This window comes from Mus caroli, unplaced genomic scaffold (assembly GCF_978045245.1).
Source record: "Mus caroli unplaced genomic scaffold, Mus_caroli_1 scaffold_20, whole genome shotgun sequence".
Taxonomy (NCBI): domain Eukaryota; kingdom Metazoa; phylum Chordata; class Mammalia; order Rodentia; family Muridae; genus Mus; species Mus caroli.
In genome coordinates this window covers 56006339-56027941 of record NW_028227275.1, presented here as the reverse complement: position 1 = coordinate 56027941, position 21603 = coordinate 56006339, and the positions used below count along the sequence as shown (strand labels likewise).

Below are 21603 nucleotides of genomic sequence, written 5' to 3'. Positions count from 1 at the left end.
AGTTTAGAATTACAGAGTGAATTTCAGGCAAGTCTAGGATACAAATGAGACCTTGTCTAAAAAACAACGAACAGAAACCAAGTCAGGTACGGTAGTGCACACCTGTAGCCTTGGCACATGGTAGGTAGAAACAAGATAAGCAGAAGTTCAGGGTTAGCCTCAGCTACATAGCAAATCTGAACCCAACCTGGTCTATGATACCCTTTTTCAAAAGCCAAAAACAACAAAGAACCCACTACAGTCTCAGCAACTGAGGCATTCAGGGTCTCTGATGGCATGACCATCTCCACAAGTTTAGAGTTTGGAAGACCAGAGTTCCAGCACTGTCTGGGAATCAGGAACTAGTACTTGTAGGTACTCACCGGTCCAACAGAGCTAGCAGGGCCAGCCGTTCGTAGCGCACAGAGGTCCAACGGCCAGGAAGAAACCAGTACTTGTAGCTGTGCTGGGCCCGGGGTGGTGCCTCCTCCATCAGTGTCTGCTCCTGGGATTCGTGCAGGGAGTCCTGGTCCAGCAGGTCAAACTGCAGTCCCCACAGCCGCGTCCATCAGCCCCACCACCCCGTCCATCTCACATCACCCTTCCCCCGACGCTGTGCTGCTGACTGCCCACGTAATTCAGCATATCGGGGCACCGCTGCCCAGTGACCTTAAGGCCTGCTGTGACTCTCACCACAAAGGCTCGCTCCCTACTCTGGGTCCCTAGGACACTCCTGGATTGTTGTTCTAGGTTGCCAGGTGCCAGAGTCACCAAATCCTATGCCTGCCTTCTCAACCCAGGCAGAATAGTCAATGAAGTCTACTTTGTCCTTTGGGACCTAGCACAAGTGATTCTCCTCTAAGATGGAGCCACCACTGTCGCTGTGACAAGCCCATCCAGGAACACAGAACATCTGGCTCAGAGGACAGGCTAGAGCTGTGTGTCCCCGAGAAAAGCACTTAGCTCTTTTGGCTGGATGTGCCCTTCATTCAACAAGCATTTATAGGTTGTAGAGATGGCTCAAAGGGTAAAAGCACTTGTCACACAAGACTGACAGACTGAGATTAATCTCTGGACTCCACAGTGGGAGGAGAAAACTGACTCCTACATATGTACACTGTGATGTGCCTGTATGTAAGCGCGTGTGCGTGCGTGTACACACACACACACACACACACACACACACACACACACACACACCATCTGCAGGATACAATGGAGAACCCAAAGATGCCCAGCTCTGGCCCTTAAGTTACTACTAGATTGCAAGGATGATGCCGTCAATTCCACATAATGGTTACATAAAATAAACAGCCAAGAGAGTAGCCAGGCCTGGCAGCAATGACCTGTAATCATCTTAGGTCACTGGGAGGCTGAGTCAGGAGGATTCCAAATTCAAGGCCACCTGTGCTACAGAGTGAGGTTGATGCCAGCGCACAACCTAGTGAGATTCTGTCTCAGGTTCGGAAAGTAGCCTGGTAATAGAGAGCTTAGCCAGGACTCAGTCCCCCCTACCTCACAGAGACTCACACACCCCAGCCACGGTGGACGTCCATCTGTGATCTGAGGTGTTAGCTTACTCTGGGTTAGTTCTATTTCAGGACTGTTCTCTGAACTCTGAGAACAGGTATAGAGTAGAGACTTTGTTTTGAGGTCTGGGTGTATATACAGTTTAATAGAGGCAGAACCCCTCTATAGTGCAAGGCTGGCCTTCAATTCCTGGGCTCATATAGTATCCTGTCTCAGCCTCTGGAGAAGCTGGGACGATAGTCAAGGTCATGTTTTATGCACTCCTATTATTTCTGTTAACGGCTGGAAGGATTGTATTAGTGATAAACAATTGGAGATTAAAAAAAAAAGGACACCATCAGTAACCATGCTGCTGCTGCTGTAAGGAGTGTTAACAGGTAATGCCTCGGGCACAGGACAAACTGAACTGACCCTTCTGCAGGGATCACTGTGAAATACCCTCTATCCTGCTATCTGCTCCTGCTCTGAGATCAGAGAGGCACATTTACAGAGAAAATGAACGTATGACTTGAGGAGCCATTCAGCTCCTCTACCGAGCCATTAAAGATGGGGACACAGTGGCATTCCCCACGTTCCTCCTCAGAGTGATCTATCCCTCTTGGGATACCTGGGCAGGCTATCTACCTAGACCAGCCTTAGTCATCTGATACATGCACTTTGCCCCATACAGTCCTTTCAAAGCTGCTCCTCACCTCTGGGATTTCCAGGGGCACCCTGCGCACCTGCATACCCTGAAGAACCACTGGCCTTGGCTGCAACAGGTTCAAGCCTCCTGTGGCTTCAGGCACATCAGCTGAGTGGAAGCTGGAGGAATGTGAGTGACGGTCCCTGTGGACATAGGAGCAATGGGAGTGAAAGGCACAGACAAACCCTGGATCTTGGTGAGACGGGAGTCAAGGCCAGGAAGGTGAGGATGCCTGCTGGAGTGCCCATGGATCAGGAGCACCAGCGTCAGGAGAAAGCAGATTGCAGAAGTATCTCTCGCAGGCCAGGCCTACTCGAAAGCTGTACTCCCCTGCCCTCCTCCCAGAAGTCAGTACTGTGCTTCCTAGGAGACTTGGAAGCCTTGTAGGACCTCATGCCCAGTCTCCTTACTGTCTTCCCCTCCCAGCCTTTCGCTGCCCCACCAGAGCAAAGAGCACTAGGTTCAAACGTTCTCAGAAACGCAGCCTGCCGGGCCCACAAGAAGCCCACTGAAGACTCACCAGGCTCCATTGGCTGCTTGCTCGCCTGGCTGACTCACAGGGTTCTCGTAGCCACCTCCAGCTAGGCCAAAGGTATACGACCGCCGTACACCTGGGGCAGAGGGACAGCAGCACCGTCAGGGTCCGAGACTACAAGGGCATCAAGGCCAACGAACAAGGAGGAGCCCTGTGGTATGTCCCGGGTCGTGACAGCCCAGCCCCTGGGGACCAAGTGTTAGGTAGGAAGGGCCCTCCGGTCAGCCTGCTTTGGGTGGGGCTTGCTCTACCACTAACTCAGCCTATGGCTCGGGGGTGCCCTGCTTTCCTCATCAGCAAAGCAGAAATGACAACACCCACACCTCAGAGATGCTACAAAGATGACGTCGGACAGCACTTGCTACAGGGCCGGGGAGGGGGCGGGGGGGGGGGGAAAATCACTGACCCAACAGTGCTGTGGGTGGGTGGGCAGCCACAGATGCCTCTGGGAAGCACACGAGAGGTGCTGGGCTGGCTGGGGAAGGGCTCACCACTCTCGTCGTAGAAATAGTGCACAGCACCCTCAGAGGTGTCATCGAAATTGCTGGCTTCATGGACGTTGGGGCCAGCTCGGGTGAGCAACAGGGAAGAGGCAAAGTGCAGAGCGGAGGGCAGAGTCAGTGCCCTGGAGTGGGAAGCAGCCCGGCCCCGCTGAGCCTCCTGCAGGCTGCTGGACAGGGGAAGCCCTAAGTCAGCACTAGGTACAGCCAGCAGGCCCTTCTCCACTGTAGCCATGGGGCAGATGCTCACCTAGGTGGCGAGCCCATGACAGAGGCTGGAGGCGTAGGGTTGCTGCCTGCATTGTGTCGTCTCCGGATAGCTTGAGCCCTCCTCACATTGCCTGTGCATTCCCGCTGACCTGTTTCCTCAGGTGCTGTCAGAAAGAAGGCCCAAGCATAAGTGACAGGCTGGGCTGGGGACAGGTGCTCCAGAATGGAGCTAAGGGTTAGACTGAGTGCAGCGACACTTGGTCTCAGGAGCCCTGCCAGCACAGCTCTAGCCATCCGTGCCTGTTTTCTCATCTGGAAATGAGAATGACAATCATCTGCCCTGCCTCCACTGCTGGGCAGATGATGTCCGCAGGGAACAGAGGCTCAGTGCTACCCATGGGGCCTGGAGCCAAGAGGTGTGGCCCACGTGTCTTAACCACCAAGTACAAGTCCATCTCCTCCTGAGCTGGAGGAGAAGCCGATGCTGACTAGGTCTGCTGCAGTCTGCCCTTTACCCAAACTCAAGCCTCCGGGTCTTCCTCGCCCTCGCCCCTGGGGCCAACACTCACCTCCCCCCACAGCACCTTCCTCCTGCAGCTCCCCCCGCCAGCCAGGCTGGTTGGCAGCAGGTCCCCTCCGGGCTTCAGGAGGCAACACAGCAGGCTCACCAGCAGCCAGCTCCATTCCTGGCTGGGCCTCCAGCTCAGCCTTGGAGCCCGCCAGGGGTGCCCGTAAGACATCACCCCCTGCCCCATCCATGCTCAACACACGGGCATGAGTTTTGGCACTGGCAGTACTGGGCGTCCGCTGGGTCCCATAGGGTCGCTTAGGGGGCACAGCAGTTCCTTCTTCGGCCCCATGAGGGGCCCGCCGCTTCCGAGGACCCCCTGCTGCACCCTGGGAGCTCTCGGGGGAGTAGCAAGAAGTAGACGAGGAGCTATCAGTGCTATAGCGGCGCTGAGACCGGAGACTGGATGCTGGACTCAGCTCACTACCTTCACTGGTATCTTCATCTTCAAAGAAGCCTGAGCCCTCAAGCAAGGGCCGTCTTGGGGTACGACCAGGTGGGGAGTGTCCTCGCATGGGGGGCCGCCGCTTGCTAGGCCGAAGCAGGGCCAAGTCCTTGGGCCGCACAACTAGGAGCGGCTCCGTTTGGCCTGGTGGTGTCCCTGCTCCAATGACTGTGTCAAAGGAACGAAGTGTATCGTCTGAGGGGACCCCAGCATCTGGGGAGGCAGGCAGCTCAGCCTCGGAAGGAGGGTCTGTGTCGCTGCCCTCGGGAGCGTGCCCACCAGGGGGACTGTCTAGGTGTGTAGAGTTAGTCTTCTCGCTCTTGAAGCTGCTCAGAGTCTCCCTGTCAGTGCCACTGAAGCAGGAATCCGAAGAGCCAGCTTTCTGGGGCATGGGGTCACCTGAGCCCCTCCGGTCCAGGGGTTGGTAGCCTCCAGTTCCCCGACATTGTTCCCGCCGACTACTGGTCCTCACTAGGGCCCGGTCAGGCCGGGTCAGGGTCAGAAAGCTCTTGCTTAGCTCCTGGCTGAGGCTCCCTTTCAGTAAAGGGCTCATGGGAGTGTCAGCCACACTGCTCCCACCCCAGGGGACACCATCTCCAGCCATGGGAGAACGCTCGGAAGAATCTGTACTGGGGAGAGAGGGGCCTGGAACAACCCCTGGGGGTGTCTGGGGAAGGTCTCCAACTGTTAGAAGAAAGAAAGACAAGATGAGAAAAGGGCATATGGCAATGGGACTGGTGTAAGGGGACCTCACAACCTCCATTTCCCACCAAGGGTACAGGCACAAGAGGAACAACAAGGTGCTCCCATCCAGGAGCACCACATGGAGCCAACTTTGGGATGATGTCATCACAAGACATCCACTCTGCCTGCCAGCCCTGCCCACTCACTCAGTTTCTCTTGGGAGCTGAGCTTGAGCATTTCTCGATCGGCAGAGGTCACGATCACGTTGTTGCTGCCCTGTTCCCGTACCAGCTCCTTGATGTCTATAACCACATCAGCAGAGTCGTCACAATGACCCTGGGGTCCTCTTCTGTTAGCCTGCGCCACACCACCACCACCCAGCCCAGAACAGCAGCCACCTACCTCTGAGGGGCCCAGAATCCTCCATCCGGGGCAGCAACTCCTGATAAGACAGAGGAGAGAGGACAAATGAACATGCAGGGTGAGGAGCAGGCTGGGAACAGGCCCACAACAGGGGCTGACTCCCAGGACAGCAGAGAGGGAAGCCTACTCACCGAAACCTGGTTGAAGCCAAACACAGAATGCTGGGAACTGCAGCGTACAGGGGGCGTGGAGCTCACTTTCCGGAACACGGTCATCTCCACACCAGGGTCCCTGCAAAAAGGAAGAAGAGCTGAGCAGAAGCTCTCAGCTGCGCTCTCTTTACGGTTTCTTCTCGCCATCCGTAACACCCCTTCCTCCTCGAGACTCCCTTCTACTGCTCTAACCCTGACTACAGCAAGTACTTAGAGCCATTGTCCCCTCAGCCTTCTCTATCCTCCAAGACACAGCCACAACCACAAGCACAAAGAAAAATAACAATCCCTGACACAGCTACAGCCACAACCCCAAGCACAGAGAAAAACAACAATCCCTGACACAGCCACAGCCACAATCCCAAGCACAGAGAAACGACAATCCCTGACACAGCCCACAGCCACTCACCTTGGGAGACTGCTCTCCCCCTGGGCAGCCTCTTCTTCCTGCTCCCCCATGGTAGAGTTGCGTTTTTCCACAATCTCGCCCTGGTCGAACATGGCATGCAGGCGATAGTTCACAGTCTTGATGGTAGCAAAGATGACAGCTACCACCAGGCAGTACACTCCCGCCACTGTCAGGCTGGGGGGCAGGACCTGGAGATGACAGTTAAGTTGGGTCCTTTCTCACAAAACCCTTGCTGCCTTGAGGGTGTACCTGCCACCCCTGTAAAGAACTAGGATTCATCGGTTTACAATACTTCATCACCCCTTCATGCAACAGTACAAAGAGCCCTGTTAGGGGTAGCCCTCTGTTTAACCGGGTAGATTAAATGAGGCGCTCAAGGTCACTCCATGCAGAAAAGACTTGGTCTTTCCTCTATATAAAACCAAAGTAAACTCTACAGTGACTCGCCTCACTCCCCGCCCCAGGACTCAAGACGCCCATCCCTCCAGACTGCCCTCCCTCTCGCCGTAGTTACAGGTGGTGGCAGCCTCTCACCATGTACAGCAAGAAGGGAAAGATGAGCAAGAAGATCCAGACATAGAGATGGAAGCAGTTGGAGAAGGTGCTCTGATGCGGATCGAAGAACCATCCCCCAGTGAGCGAGGCCCACACCCCCTGGCGCAGGATCTGCAACACCTGAGACCCCATGGCCCAGCCGCTGCTGCGCACGCCCTCCTCCCGGGACCCTCATGGGGGCGGCCCCCGGCCCATGCCCCGCTGGCGCCCGAGGGTCCCGGGGTCCGATTTAGATTTCACGCCATGGCCTCCCCCCCGACGGGGGAGGGGATTGGTAGGGTGAGGGCACAGGCAGGGGGCGGGGCCGACCCAGGCAGTCAGCGGATCAGGCCGGTATACTGGGGTGGGACTGCATCAGAGGCGGGGCCTGGGTCCCCTCCGGTGGCCCAGAACTGTTGTAAAGCGCCGAGCCTGAAAGCAGGCGCAGGGCAAGGGCTGGGCACCCGTCGGCGGCATCCAGAGGTGGGCGTGGAATAGGTGCTCTCGGAGTGCCAGTGATAGGTCCCTTGGCTCCGGACCGGAGAAATCCTTGGGACCCTGAGGTCCACTTCCGGGGTCGCAGGTCACTCGCTTGGGGCTCTGCGTTCGCCCCGCTTCTACCGGTGCCGGCGCAAAGGGGAGGCCGGAAGAAGGAGCCGCGAGCTGCCAGCCTGCACTGGCGCATGCGCCCGTTAGAACCTGTTGGGACCCGGAAAAGGAAAACCTGGCGGCAGAAGTGCGCAAGCGCGGAGAAGTAGCGAAGTGACGGGATGCAGAGGTATCTTAGGCGCGCGCGCAGTCAAATTCTAGAGCCACCAAAAATCGGGACGCCCGGATGAGTCGCCATTGGGTAACGACTTGATGACTGGCGCAAAGCTTTTCCAATGCGTTACAGGAGGCGGGGAAAAGCTGGAGGATGGGACTCCTCACGGCTACTTTCAGTTTGCGTTACCGGGTCACACCCCCGACTTGGGCCGCCTCTCCTAGTGCGAGACCGTAAATCTTGGTCGTCGCTTGGCTTACGTCTCTACTTCCGGGTCAGAGCTTAGCCGAAGCAGAGAGTGATCCTGATCAGGCCTGAGTAGTCGAACAGGATGACATAGGCTTTCTTAAAGTGATAGACACAGGACAAGCGATGAACTAACGAAGAAGTTGTTTGAAGGCCCTTCAACTCTGAATCTAATCCCGGGCAAAGTTCTGAACGACAGTTTCAGGGTTTTGCCTCTCGGGTGAAAGGAAGATAATTTTAAATGGTTCCAAGAGCTTCAAGTGTAAGCCGATTTTGAAGTCCCAAACTTCTCTATTCACATCTCCCTCTAGCACTTGTTATTTCATATAAGGAAAGAACGAATCTTAAAGAGCTCTGCAACTTCGTAGCCAAGACCAGATTTGGGTTTTGAGGCAATCACAAGGGTGATTTGGCTGATGAGAATTCAGACACAAGGATTCTTCTCTGTCTTTGCAGAGATCCACTTCGACCCTGAGCAGCGGAGCACCTAACGTAAGGCTTAGAGTTGTGCCGGTGTGTTTGGGGGCGGGGGAGGCGGGAGGAACTACCTGGCCCGCCTTCTACCTCTCTTGGCCAACCTCCCCGGGAACTCCCGTGCACAGCTGCCGGGAGCCTCCGGGAGGGGAGCGGTGCAACCCGCCCACGTCATCTGATGCTGTTTCCTGCAGGAGGGAGAAGAGCGGAAAAAAGTGAAACTCCACCCTCCACCTCTGCCTCCCGCCCCCGGGGCCAAAGTACAAAGGGAGGAGGAAGAAGGGACCGGGGTCGGAGCTGTCGGGGCCAAAGGCACTAGCCCAAAAGAGGTAGCTTCGGCTCGACTGCGGACTTTCTCTTACCTCTTGTGCCTGGAGACAACAACCAGAGTCCGGGCGCTGACCCTGGCAGGCCCCACCTTACGGTAGGCGGGCGCTGAAGCCAGGTTCCCAGGACTACTTCGGGACTGAGGGACTCTGCCGCTCCAATTCAGCCATGGTGAGGCGCCGGAGGCCAGTGGGCCCCACCCCTCCAGCCTGACCACACTGCCCTTGGTGCCCTCCTCCAGAAGCCCGAGATGCGGGGGGCCGGGAGGCGACACTCCTGGCTCCCCAGAGAGGCGTGGGTCTGGGGCTGAGGGCCAGGGCCCAGATGCCCAGGTTCCGGCTCTAGGGCCTCACAAGCCAGCGGGGGTGGATACCACGGGCACCCGAAGAAGGTCCCCCACACATTCCAACGCCGGCTCCCTGCCATGGAGCCCTTGAAGAACCTTTTCCTCAAGAGCCCGCTGGGGTCATGGAACGGCAGTGGCAGTGGGGGCGGCGGGGGTACCGGTGGAGTCCGGCCGGAGGGGTCTCCGAAGGCAACAGCAGCTTATGCCAATCCTGTCTGGACAGCCCTGTTCGACTATGAGCCCAATGGGCAGGACGAACTAGCCCTGAGGAAGGGCGACCGTGTGGAGGTGCTGTCCAGGGATGCAGCCATCTCAGGAGATGAGGGCTGGTGGGCGGGCCAGGTGGGTGGCCAGGTGGGCATTTTTCCATCCAACTATGTATCTCGGGGTGGAGGCCCACCCCCCTGTGAGGTGGCCAGCTTCCAGGAGCTGCGACTGGAGGAGGTGATCGGCATCGGTGGCTTCGGCAAGGTCTACCGTGGCAGCTGGCGAGGGGAGCTGGTGGCTGTGAAGGCAGCCCGACAGGACCCTGATGAGGACATCAGTGTAACAGCTGAGAGTGTTCGACAGGAGGCCCGGCTTTTTGCCATGCTGGCCCATCCCAACATCATTGCCCTCAAAGCTGTGTGCCTGGAGGAGCCAAACCTATGCCTGGTGATGGAGTATGCAGCTGGTGGGCCTCTTAGCCGGGCCCTGGCTGGTCGGCGTGTGCCCCCCCACGTGCTGGTCAACTGGGCTGTGCAGATTGCCCGAGGGATGCACTACCTGCACTGTGAGGCTCTGGTGCCTGTAATACACCGAGACCTGAAGTCCAACAACAGTGAGTTTCCAGGGGCATGAAGCATGGGCACGGGGAGGCTCGGAGCACGGCCCAGCCGAGGCCCAGGTGCACACATCTCCTAGCTCAGCTAAGCCTAGTTAGGGAGATGCTGGCCTCACGAGCTCCTTCCTGAGAGAAGTATTAGATGTCCAGGGAATACCCATGGCCTATCAGTGACCCCAAAACAGGAATCCCAGGAACCTGGCCGAGTTCTGCCTCTATCCTGGAAGTCCCTAGTCCCAGTCTTCAGCTGAAGTTTCGACAAGTTTTCAAAACTGAGCTCTCTCAGGTGGCCCTTCAGCATCCTGCTTTACCGTGGTCACCACCTCAGGGAAGTCTTCTGGAAGCTGCTCCTCCAGCCTTCCCCTTGTGAGATTTACAAACGTGGTGTTGCTTCCCTCCCTCTCCCATAGGCAGCTCCCTCAGGACAGAGATGTCAGCAGGGAAGACCCTCCTCCCTGCTCAGAGACTAAGGCTGCTCCATCCCACTCTTTCCTGCCTACATGTTCTCCAGCCAATTACTTCACCTCAGAACCTCAGTTTCAGCCTCCCTAGAATGGGAACAATGAGACCAGAGCAGCTTGAGGACCTTCAGAAGCCCTGACCCAGGATGCCCTGCAAGCAGTGGGTCCCCAGGCCAGGGATGCAAATATGAAGGGAGACTCCATTTCTCACTATCTCAGACTCCCATTCGCTGCCTGTCATAGGCCCAGGAAAAATTGGTGACAGGTTCAGACAGCTTCCTGAAGTGGGCAGGCTTCAGGCCAGTCCAAAACAGGCAGCACTTAGTGAAGTACTTGGTTGGGTGGGTGTCTGGGCAGGGCCTGACCACAGTGCAGGCTCAGAGGCAGAGGCCAGCAATGTGGAGACAGCGGGACCTGGGTCTGCCGGAGCAGAGGGCATGGACTGGGAACAGTAGGAAATGGAGAGATTCTTAGGGGCGTCAGCACGGACATTTTGAGCCTCTTGGCCTCCGCTACTGTAAAACAGGGGCCAGAGGAAACCAGCAGCAGAGCCAGGGGACCCAGTTCCATGCCAGCTGAGCACCCGCTATCATCTAAGAGCAGAATGGGTGGGCCCAATGCATATAGGGACCCCCACACATGCTGCCTCCACTAGCCTGAGGGGGATTCCCCGAAGGCCCAGGGGGTGGGGGCTCCTGTCTTCTGTTTTTCCTCCGTTCTCCTTCCAGAAAAAAATGGAACAATAGTCCAGGCCCCTGCTCCCCACCCTCCACACCGCTTCCTGTGTTTCCTGCTGCCCCTGGGCTGGCTTCCTGCCCCAGCTCCAGCTCTGTTCCCTCCCTGGCCCAGCTGCCTGCAAGGGAGGAAAGAGCTGGGGGTGGAGGGGTTTCGGGAGAGGAAGGAGCCAGGGATTGCCCCCCTCCAGGCCGTAGTTCCCCTGTTTCCCTCTCAGAGTCTGGGTGTTGGTGAAGGGCAGGCAAGGTGCCCTCAGCCTCTGAGCCTGGCATCCAACCTTGCAGACCCAGTCCTAGGCCCGAGTTGTCTGTGGGATTGGGGTGGGGGGAGTCCCTGGGCTGGGGGGGGAGAATCAGGCAGGAAACAATGGCATGATTTTCCTGGACAATGGGGGCCTTGTGAGGAGGCCTGGCCGCAAGAGAAGGGGGAATTCTCCAGGCCCACGAGTCACAGGACTGACCAGCCAACCCGGCCTGGACCTGACCTCCCCCAATTTGCCCCCAAAGAATATCCCCCCAAGTTGGCCCAGGCCTCCTAGAAAGGAGAAGTAGGGACCATGAGAGGAAAGCGGAAGAGGTGTGAGCTGGCCAGGCTACTCCCTAGCCTGACAAAGGCCAGGAGGGGGTTGGGGGACAGTAAGGAGATGACTGGGAAGCTGCCCCAAGCTTTGAGCTCTGCAGCCTTTCTGTGTGGCCCCTGACCTCCCAGGCCCAAGGTCTCCATCAAGCATCACAACAATAACTTAGGACCCAGGCAGGATGCAAAACAAGCTGGAGGGGAAGCTGAGGATGCAGAGGTGAGGTGCCTGACAAAACCCAGAGCGGAGATGGAGGTAGCAGAATGGCTGCAGATAGAGGCCTGAGACACCAAGTGCTGCCTCTTACCAGAATTCAGATTCCACAACGAGAAAAGAGGCAGGTTGGCTCCCTGCCTAAGAACACGATGCAGAGTGCGCTCTGCCTGTCTGTGGGCAACCATGTGTGCTAGAGACCAGGCTGGAGGCAGGAGCAAGTCCTCAGTGGAGGGTGGGTCCTGGCTCCTGAAAGAACCTGTGCTCTCTCCCATCTTGCCCCAGCCTGTTGTGGTTCCTCCTGAGATGAGCTTGCACAGGCCTAACAACGGGTCCCTTCTGCCTTTGGCAGGCTGACCTGGGGCTGGAGGGCGGAAGTTAGGATTAAGGGCGGAGAGCAAGAGTGGGCTCTGACAGACATGAGCACAGGATGTCTACGCCGAAAGACATTGAGAAGAGTTCTGCCACACGTCAGGCCCAGGCTAAATGTCTGAACTGGTCTAAAACTCCTAGACAACCTGTGAGGTACATTGGCCTTATCGGAGCCAGACTCACTCCCAGTGCAAAAGAGGAGTGGGAGGAGTCAGCACCGTTCTCTGAACTAGGAGAACCTGGAAGGAAGTCTGCCAGGAGTGGGGGCAGAGAAGAGCCACGCAGGGTATGTTGACAGTGGGTAGAGCGCATCATTGCTGTATTGCCATGTAAGAGGGGGTGGGAGTCTGGAGTGGATGGAGGCAGCCCAGAGGTGGCAGAGTCTGTCTGCGCTTGAAGAGCACCAGAACTGAAGCATTGCAGAGAGAAACAGAGTCACAAACAAGAGGCCCTGGGAACAGATGGTGTGGGTAGGGGTCAGGCCTTAATGCCAAATCACCCGTGAAATGGGTCATGGCTTCAGGCCTTCGAAGATAAAACCTGGTGTGAGTCCTCCTCCAAGAAGCCCTTCCTGGCTCACCTGGCCACATAGATGCCCTCCCCCTTCCTCACACTCAGTACCTATCCTGTCCCATTGCAGCCCTGACTGATAGCCTGTAAGAGAGCTGGGGGCGTGCCTGCCACATGCTCAAAACAGAAGGCACTGCTCACCACTGATGGGCCCTTGAGGATTCAGACGTGGTCCCCTGCTACTCTGCTGCTCACTTGAACTGTTTTTATCCTGGCAAGATTTTGCTAAGATGTTGCCTATCTTATTCCGAGAGTGGTAGCCACACTTGGACCAAAGCTAAACACCCCTGCCAAGTGTGACCAGAACCTTCACCCTCCCTCTCTCTTTACACCCAACTCCTGCTGTAGACATCTTCTGAAGTCTTCTGCTGTGAGAGGTGTGATGGTCACAGTGCTGTGACCTCCTGGAGGAGACCTTTGCTCTTTAAGGGCTTCCCTCCCATTCCCTGGCCTAAGTTCCGATTCATACTCCTGCCTCAGCAAAGTGGCAAGACACAGGATTCTCTTGCTTGCTTGCTCGCTCGCTCTGCGTGTGCGTGTGTGTGTTTCAAGACAGGGATTCTCTGTGTAGCCCTGGCTCTCCTGAAACTCCATTTTTAGATCAGGCTGGCCTTGAGCCTTGAACTCCAAGATCCACCTGCCTCTGCCTCCTGAGTGCTGGGATTAAAGGAATATGCCACCATGCCTACCTCAGGTTTCTCTTGAAAGCAGAGCCACCAACACTGAAAACGGCCACATTACAGTGTTTAATCCATTCCGTGCTAGGGAAAGGCTAGAGCATTAGCTCTGGAGCCCTAGGCTGACTAGAATCTGTTTGCTGTGACTTGGTCAGGTCCCTGCTATTTCCTCACCTGTGAAATGATGATAATTCATGGTTTTGTTTGTTTAATTTGGTTTAGTTTATCTGTTTTAAGTAGAACTAACTAAAAATTTGGCCTCTAGTACTCAGAGGCAGCAACTTAGTAATGTCTTGCCAGTAAATGGGCACTGCTTGTCACCTGAGTAGTCAAGTCTCCACCCACCCCGGCTGGGAACTTCTCAAGGCAGCGCCTCACCAGCCACTTGTGTGTCAGTACCTGGCCAGGATGACTGTGAGATGCGCTCTGCTCTGCGCTCTTCTCCTTTCCACCCCCACAATCCTGCTCCACTTGCTCCCCAGTTCTGTTGCTGCAGCCCATCGAGGGTGACGACATGGAACACAAGACCCTAAAGATCACTGACTTCGGCCTGGCCCGAGAGTGGCACAAAACCACCCAGATGAGTGCTGCGGGCACCTATGCTTGGATGGCTCCCGAGGTTATCAAGGCCTCCACCTTCTCCAAGGGCAGCGACGTCTGGAGGTACAGCCTGAGTTGGGACTGGAGAGTGTGGGGCTACAGAGGGTGAGAAGGAAGGGCTGCTTAAGCCCAGGGGTGGTCAGGCAGGTAGAATCTAGGACCCAAAACCATTCAATTCCTCCTTGCTTTGAGGTGACTATCCAAATCTCTGTCTCCCCTACAGCTTTGGAGTGCTGCTGTGGGAACTGCTGACTGGGGAGGTGCCCTACCGTGGCATCGACTGTCTTGCGGTAGCCTATGGTGTGGCTGTAAACAAGTTAACATTACCCATCCCATCCACCTGCCCTGAGCCCTTTGCACAACTCATGGCTGGTAAGAGGATGGGGCTGGGGAGGTGAGGGGCAGAACTCCTGGGCCCAGACACAAATGCTCACAGACCTCTTACCCTGACCCATTAGACTGCTGGGCACAGGACCCCCACCGCAGGCCCGACTTCGCCTCCATCCTGCAGCAGTTGGAAGCTCTAGAGGCGCAGGTGCTGCGGGAGATGCCACGGGACTCCTTCCATTCCATGCAGGAAGGCTGGAAACGCGAGATCCAGGGCCTGTTTGATGAGCTGCGGGCCAAGGAAAAGGTGAGAGGAATGGGGGAGACAAGGTGGGGTAGACAGTAAGGTGGGAGGTCTGGGTCAATGCCTAGCTAACTCCACCTCCTTCACTCTTCCCGAGCATAGGAACTACTGAGCCGCGAGGAGGAACTGACGCGCGCTGCACGCGAGCAGCGGTCCCAGGCGGAGCAGCTGCGACGGCGCGAGCACCTGCTGGCGCAGTGGGAGCTGGAGGTGTTCGAGCGCGAGCTGACGCTGCTACTGCAGCAGGTGGACCGAGAACGGCCGCACGTGCGGCGCCGCCGGGGCACCTTCAAGCGGAGCAAACTCCGAGCGAGGGACGGCGGAGAACGCATCAGCATGCCCCTGGGTAAGGGGCGGGGCTCCGAGACGCCTCTCTGCCATTGGCTGTTGGCGCCAGGGTGTGTGATCCCGCTGGAGTTCTGGTTTAGCCTTTTGGTGCCTTGACCAGCTGGAATAAGGAGGGGCTTATTTCGGGTTGGGATTTTCTTTTCCGTCTCTGAGCGGGCCCTGACAGATATTTGCATGTCGGGCTGCCAGTGGTGCACGGAAGAGTTCTGAGGACAAGAGGGTGGGGCCGGCCTGCCCACACAGTAAACTTATTTCTCTACCAGATTGTGCTGGTGATGGGTGCCAACCACTCAAAGCCTTGATACAGGAATGTATTGAAGCACCCCCAACCACACAGCTATTGTTGCCACTGTGGGAGAGGCCTGGGAGCCTCCTAAGGGTCCCTGTGGTTTTGAGTGTGTCCTTAAAAACCTTTCCTTTCCCAAATCCCAGATTTCAAACACCGCATCACTGTGCAAGCCTCTCCTGGCCTTGATCGGAGGAGAAACGTGTTCGAGGTTGGGGCTGGGGACTCGCCCACCTTCCCTAGATTCCGAGCCATCCAGTGTAAGAAACTTGGTCAGCCTTGCCTTTCCCACAACCCCTAAACTTCCCCTGATGTCTAGAGATGGATCGGCCTTTCTGACCATACCCCTGTTACTTTCTACTGTTTCCTCACTATACTGCTTCCAGGCTTCCCTCCCCTTTCTCTAGACTTTTACCTTTAAGTTCCCTCCAAAAACCACTCCCCCTTAAGTAATTGTATTCTATCACGCTTTGGGGGGTGGGGGTGGGGCTCATTTCTTTGTAGCCTTGGCCAGCTTGGAACTCAGAGATCTACCTAAGTGCCAGGATTAAAGGCCTGTGCCACTGCACTTGGTCATATATTCTTTATTTTCCTGAATGCTTTGCAAATATTAACTCAATAATTCTAGTGCATTATTAGTCGGTGAGAAATGCAAAAGGAATAATTTGCCACATGGCCAGTACGTGGCAGAGCACAAATTCAGGCATTCTCATTGCTAGCCCAGGACCTGTCCCACCTAAGCCCGCCCACCCACCCATCCTAGCTGTTAGGATAAGGATAGACTCTGACCGTGGTTCCCTTACAGTGGAACCTACAGAATCAGGCCAGACTTGGGGTCGCCAGTCCCCCAGACGTCTTGAAGATTCAAGCAATGGAGAGAGGCGTGCTTGCTGGGCCTGGGGCCCCAGCTCCCCCAAGCCTGGGGAGGCCCAGAATGGGAGGTAAGTACCTCAGCGCCCCACACCCCTGGCGTTCTACTCTTTAGAGCCCTAAGACTCACAAGCATGCTCCCTTTCCAGGAGACGGTCCCGCATGGATGAAGCCACGTGGTACCTAGATTCAGACGACTCGTCCCCATTAGGGTCCCCTTCTACTCCCCCAGCACTCAACGGTGAGTAAGGAGCTCATGATCTTGCTGAGTTCTTCTGGGGACACGAGAGTAGACTCTGAGCCAGCGCACCGAGATGCCTTAGGGACTCAAGACCAGGAAACTAAAGCTGAGGCTGTGCAGAACCAGCCGGAGAGCCCAGGTCCCCAGGTCTGGCCTCCAGGCCCACAGAAGTGGCCTCACCTGAGGCCTCAGGGCTTCTGGAGACTGGTCCTCCTGTCGAGGACTTTTAGGACCCTGTGCAGCACTGTACCCTCAAGAGGCTCTGGAAAGGACAAGAAACGGAACGGTTTCTTCCACTGGTATCCAGAAGAGGAGAGGGGGGCCATGCTAATGGCTTCCACGGAGCTTTTCACAGTCCCTTCTGGAGAGCCCACGGGTAGCAGAGAGGATAAAGAGACAGGAAGAGACTCAGGACCCTCATCTGATTCTGGGGGTGCTCAGGACTGTTCTGTTCTCTGTGGTGATAACAGCCTCACTGGGAGGGAGACAACATGTCTGACTCCCGAGGGAGGAGATATTATTCTCCCCACTTTAGGTATAGAAGGTGAGGCTAAGAGGGGAGTAAGCTACCTCAGACCCCCAGCTAAGGTCTCAAACCAGAGAAGCCCTGGCTTCCACAGTCTCAGCGGGTTTCTGGGGAAGCTGTCCTTCTCCACAAACCACTCAGGAAGCTAAGTGGGGCTCCACCACCAGAAGGATGAGGGCTCAGCTCAGCTCAGCGCTGCCTAGTCTCCACATAGTCAAGAAAGTTGTGGTTTGTCTGGGGTACCCTATACCAACCTAGAGCATCCTCAGGGGTCCCAGCTCTACCTACTGCACACAGCAGAATGTAGAGCCTAGATCAGTGCTTCCCAACCTGTCAGTCATGACACCTTTAGGGGTGGAGCCACCCTTTCACAGGGATCCGCTCAGGCCATTGGAAAACACAGATATTTACATTATGGTTGTGGGTCACCACAACATGAGGAATTATATATTAAAGTGTCACAGTGTTAGGAAGGTTGGGGACCACTGCCCTAGACCCTACTTTAGTGGCTCTTAGGCTAGAGCCCTGTTCATCAAACTGTTTATTTGGGCCGAGTCAGCCCCCACACACATCACCATCACCTCCACCTTACAGCAAATACTTTCTCCTATCTGCTGTAGATGTCACCATTGGCTCCTTTTTACAGAGAAGACAGGTACAGAGAGGTTAAGTGGTTCACTGTAGGGACTGGCAGAACAGAGATTTGAACTTGCGTTGAGCTGATCTAGAGGCAGGCCCTTGAGCTGCCCTCTACTAAGACATTTTTTTAATTATTGTTTTATTTTATATGTATATATGTGTTCTCTGAATGTGTGTTTAAACACTGTATGTCTACATTGCCTGTGGAAGCCAGAAGAGGGCATCGCATTCCCTGAAACTGAAATTACAGATGCCTGTGACCCCCCTGTGGGTGCCAGGAACTGAACCCAGGTCCTCTGGAAGAGCAGCCAGTGTTCTTAACCACTGAGCCATCTCTCCAGCTCCCACGTGTTCTGCTCCAGCAGTTGTAGCCCACAATTGGCTGTTGTATGAAGGCTGAACTGAAAACTGGAAGACCAAGGGGATCGATCGCATTTGTTCTTGAATGGACCAGGTCAGGAGGACCAAAGGAGCATTCAAGGTCCTGGAAACCCAGTCCTTGTCATGTCCTGCCAGGCCTTCTGGCTGTGCCTTCCCTGAGGTCCCAGAAGAAGACACAAGACTTAGACCCCATACCTCTCCAGCTGGTCCCTCATCTGAGATGGTGCCACCAGCCCAGCCTAGTTGCTGACCAAGCTTGTGGTTCCCTAGCCCAAGCCTGTACTCTTGCTGCCATCAGGGTCTGTGATGATACCTGACCTCAGCCTTCCAAATATTCAGTCAGGAAGCTGGCTGAGTAAGGAATGGGGTCTCACAAGGGGTGCATAGACCACTACTGAGGCTTGCTTACCCTATCCCCAGATAGAGGTTCTGTCCTTGGGAACCTGATGACTGTGATTTGCTCTTGGGCAGCCCGCAGTCAGCCTGCACTGACAGGAAATTGCCTAATGGGTTTTGCCGGGAGCCACTCACCAACCCAAAGCACTTTGGAAGCAAGTTTGCTTCATGTCCTGGTCAAGCCTCTCACGCTAGCATCATCTCTGTAGCAGGGTCGATAACTCAGACATCCAGGGAGCTTAGAGGCAACTTTAAATTCTAGGCAAGTTACCTTGGACAAGTCACTTTAGGGACCTCAGAACTCACTTCAGGAACTGCCACTCACCCTGTTGGATTCCAGTCTCCACTCTCCCTTTCTTCTGTCATTTTTCTCTTGCTTATTTTAATATTTTTAGATTTCTTTTTTACGTTTTTATTATTAATTTGTTTCAGGGGATCCATGCCCTCTTCTGGCCTCTGTAAGCACCAGGCATGTATGATAATATGCATGATATGACACACATGTAGGTAAAAATACTCATACAAATAAATTACTTTTTTTAAAAAGAGGGCTCCCTGAGCCAACAGAACTCAGAGCTAAATCCTGCTCACAGCAGAAGCTCACATTGCCCAGCCTTCTGTGTCTTTCTCCAGCCAACCCAGAACTCCAGACTGGTCAGCTGGGAGCCTGGCACAAGGAAGGGAAGGGCAGAAGGGGTTAGAGCAGGAAGGACTTTGAAACTATGCAGTGAAGGACTGTCAGGACAGCTGGCTGGAGGTACAGAAGAGAGCACCTAAGAGTGTCAGCTGAAGGCCCAGTGACCCTTCCAGACCTCTCTTACATAGGACCACAAACAAGCCTGATAAGGCAAGGGGTCTCTTGCAAGAAGTCACAGCTACTCTGATGAAGTGAGCTGTTCAGCTTGGAGGATTGTCTTCTCCATCAGCGACTTCCAGGCATTGCTCCTGACAGTTGCCCGTGCCCCAGACCCTTCTGTTTAAAGGCAGAATGTGTGTGATGGGAAGGTTCAGCAGACCAGGAAAAGCCGCTGGAGAGAGAGAGCTGAGGAAGCTGCCCTTGGGAAGCAGAACTTGGTTCTTGTTCTAAAGCCACGCAGGATGCTCTCCTGGCAGACATGTTAGCCTCACTCTAACTGTGTCACTGATACTCGCAGGTAATCCTCCAAGGCCTAGCCCCGAGCCAGAGGAGCCACGGAGGGCCGGGCCCACGGAGCGAGGCAATAGCTCTGGGACGCCTAAACTGATCCAACGTGCATTGCTACGGGGGACCGCTCTGCTGGCTTCCCTAGGCCTTGGCCGAGATCTGCAGCCTCCAGGAGGCCTGAGCCGTGAACGCGGGGAGTCCCCGACAGCACCACCCCCTGCACAGATGCCCTCATCCTGCCCACCTGAGCTGCCCTCCACCCCGCTCATCCGCCTCTCACAAACAACACCTGATGCCCATGGCCCACCCACTCCTGGACCCTTATTGCTAGACCTAGGTGTTCCCTCTGGCCAGCCATCAGCCAAGAGCCCTCGGCGGGAAGAGACACGTGGTGAGTGACCCAAAGGCTGATGGGGAGATAGAGGCCATCAGAGAAGAATGGCAGGGAACTCAGAGGACCACAGGCAGGTACTTGGTACCCAAACCAGATTCTTAGGCTCTGTGGCTGTTGGTAGAGCTCTAGGTTCAGCTGTGAAATACAGAAATCTCCCTAATGGTGATAGACTCCTATTGATTGGTTGGGCTAGGTGCTATAACCATTCTATACAGAAGTTATTACATTAAATTATAATCTGTATATGAAGCTCTTTTTTTTTTTTTTGGTTTTTCCAGACAGGGTTTCTCTGTATAGCCCTGACTGTCCTGGAACTCACTTTGTAGACCAGGCTGGCCTCGAACTCAGAAATCCGCCTGCCTCTGCCTCCTGAGTGCTGGGATTAAAGGCGTGCACCACTACTCCTGGCTATATGAAGCATTCTTATGCCCAGTTCTTAGATGAAGTTCTTTGTTTGTTTATTTGTTGTTTGTCTATTTGAAGCAAGGTCTCCCTATGTAGCCCAGGCTGGACTCAAGTCCCAGTCCTCCTGTCTCAGCATCTCAAGTTCCAATATAACAGGCATGTTCCACCATGCCAGGCTAGATGAGGAAATTAATTTATTTTTACGTTTATTTATTCATTGCGGGGGCACACATGCCACAGGGCAAATATGGGGAGATTTCGGAAGTCGGTTCTTTCCTTCCACCACCTGGGTGCCAGAGCTTGAACTCAGGTTGTTAGTCATGACAGCAAGCCCCTGTAACTGCTAAGCTGTCTCACCGGCTTAGATGAGGAACTGTAAGGAGCACAGAGCATACAGATGTAAAGCTTGGGGTTCTTGCAGCTAGTAAGTCACCAAGCCCAGATAGGTCTAAGCCAGCCTGACCCTGAAACTGTGGGATGAACAGATAATCTCAGAACGTAAGGAGCCATAGAACCCACAAGGCTATGGCTACCCATAACCCTGAAATGCTAGAAGCCCAGGCAAGAGCAGGCCAGTTCCTCCAAAGGACATCTAAGAATGAGTGGGTGCCTGCCTAACCATGTACCCCTTTTATACCCCCATAGGAAGAACCGTCTCACCCCCACCAGGAATATCACGCTCTGCTCCTGGCACACCTGGAACCCCTCGCTCACCACCGTTGGGCCTCATCAGCCGACCTCGGCCCTCACCACTCCGTAGCCGTATTGACCCATGGAGCTTCGTGTCAGCTGGGCCACGGCCTTCACCCCTGCCCTCTCCACAGCCTGCACCCCGACGAGCACCGTGGACCTTATTCCCAGACTCAGATCCCTTCTGGGACTCCCCACCTGCCAACCCCTTCCGGGGAGGCTCCCAGGACTGCAGGACGCAGACCAAAGACGTGGGTGCTCAGGCCCCATGGGCACCAGAGGCAGGGCCCTGAGTGGCCAGACCACACCCCACGCTCCGGCTGCCTTCGAGGAGGCATAGCATACACTGGAAGAGGAGCCAGGAGGCCTCTGTGGCTGCCTTGGTTTCCCCCAGGGACCCTGACCCTTTGGGGGTCAGGAACACTACACTGCACAGAAAGCCTTCACACTGGATGGGGGCTACACCCCACATGCCTACAAACTGTAGGGACCCCTGACTTACCTGCCCCACTGGGGCCTGACACTGTACCTAGCTGGTTAGGAGGACCAGAGCCTGTCTCAGGGAATTGCCCCCAGGAGCGGTGCAGGGAGCAGGGAGGTCCAGGGGAAAGGGGCCGACCTCAGGTGTCACCAGCACTTTTGACCAAGTCCTGTTACTGTGGCCCCTGTCTCCAAGGCCGAGTTCCTGGACCCCCAACCCTGGAGGTTATTGGAGCCGGGGCTCTCTGGGTGCCTTTCTACTGCCCTGCCAAGGTTGGAGCCTTGGCCTGGGGAGCCAATGAAGCCAAATAAACTTGTAAGCTGTCTCCCCAAA

At 55.5% G+C, this 21603-nt stretch overlaps 2 protein-coding genes across 14 annotated transcripts in view; one reads left to right on the top strand and one right to left on the bottom strand.

The window, feature by feature from the left end:
* Pcnx3 (pecanex 3) overlaps positions 1-7370 on the bottom strand; it is a 23390-nt gene extending 16020 nt beyond the window's left edge. For 2 of the 11 annotated variants that reach the window (XM_021151594.3, XM_085833965.1), the window contains exons 1-11: positions 6655-7370; positions 6121-6308; positions 5691-5790; positions 5539-5578; positions 5343-5438; positions 4009-5136; positions 3480-3603; positions 3221-3399; positions 2715-2805; positions 2202-2337; positions 363-523 (exon numbers count right to left, since the gene is read on the bottom strand). In XM_021151594.3, coding sequence (XP_021007253.1) covers positions 363-523; positions 2202-2337; positions 2715-2805; positions 3221-3399; positions 3480-3603; positions 4009-5136; positions 5343-5438; positions 5539-5578; positions 5691-5790; positions 6121-6308; positions 6655-6807 — 2396 coding nt within the window. In that variant the 5' untranslated portion in view covers positions 6808-7370. Of the gene's footprint in view, positions 1-362; positions 524-2201; positions 2338-2714; positions 2806-3220; positions 3400-3479; positions 3604-4008; positions 5137-5342; positions 5459-5538; positions 5579-5690; positions 5791-6120; positions 6309-6654 lie in introns of all 11 variants that reach the window. The other 9 variants (XM_085833966.1, XM_029472458.2, XM_021151597.2 and 6 more) reach the window with 9 other exon arrangements.
* Map3k11 (mitogen-activated protein kinase kinase kinase 11) lies at positions 7366-21603 on the top strand. Of its 3 annotated transcripts, none has more exons than XM_021151599.3 (12): positions 7366-7432; positions 8120-8155; positions 8332-9630; positions 13721-13901; positions 14062-14210; positions 14297-14472; positions 14572-14815; positions 15250-15363; positions 15909-16044; positions 16123-16214; positions 19311-19691; positions 20745-21603. In XM_021151599.3, exons 3-12 carry the CDS (start codon positions 8889-8891, stop codon positions 21080-21082), a joined length of 2553 nt encoding a protein of 850 aa, XP_021007258.1. In that variant the 5' UTR covers positions 7366-7432; positions 8120-8155; positions 8332-8888; the 3' UTR covers positions 21083-21603. The 3 variants fall into 3 exon arrangements, with proteins under 3 accessions (XP_021007258.1, XP_021007260.1, XP_021007259.1); XM_021151601.3 differs by having other exon boundaries at positions 7402-7504; XM_021151600.2 differs by lacking the exon at positions 7366-7432 and adding an exon at positions 7463-7925.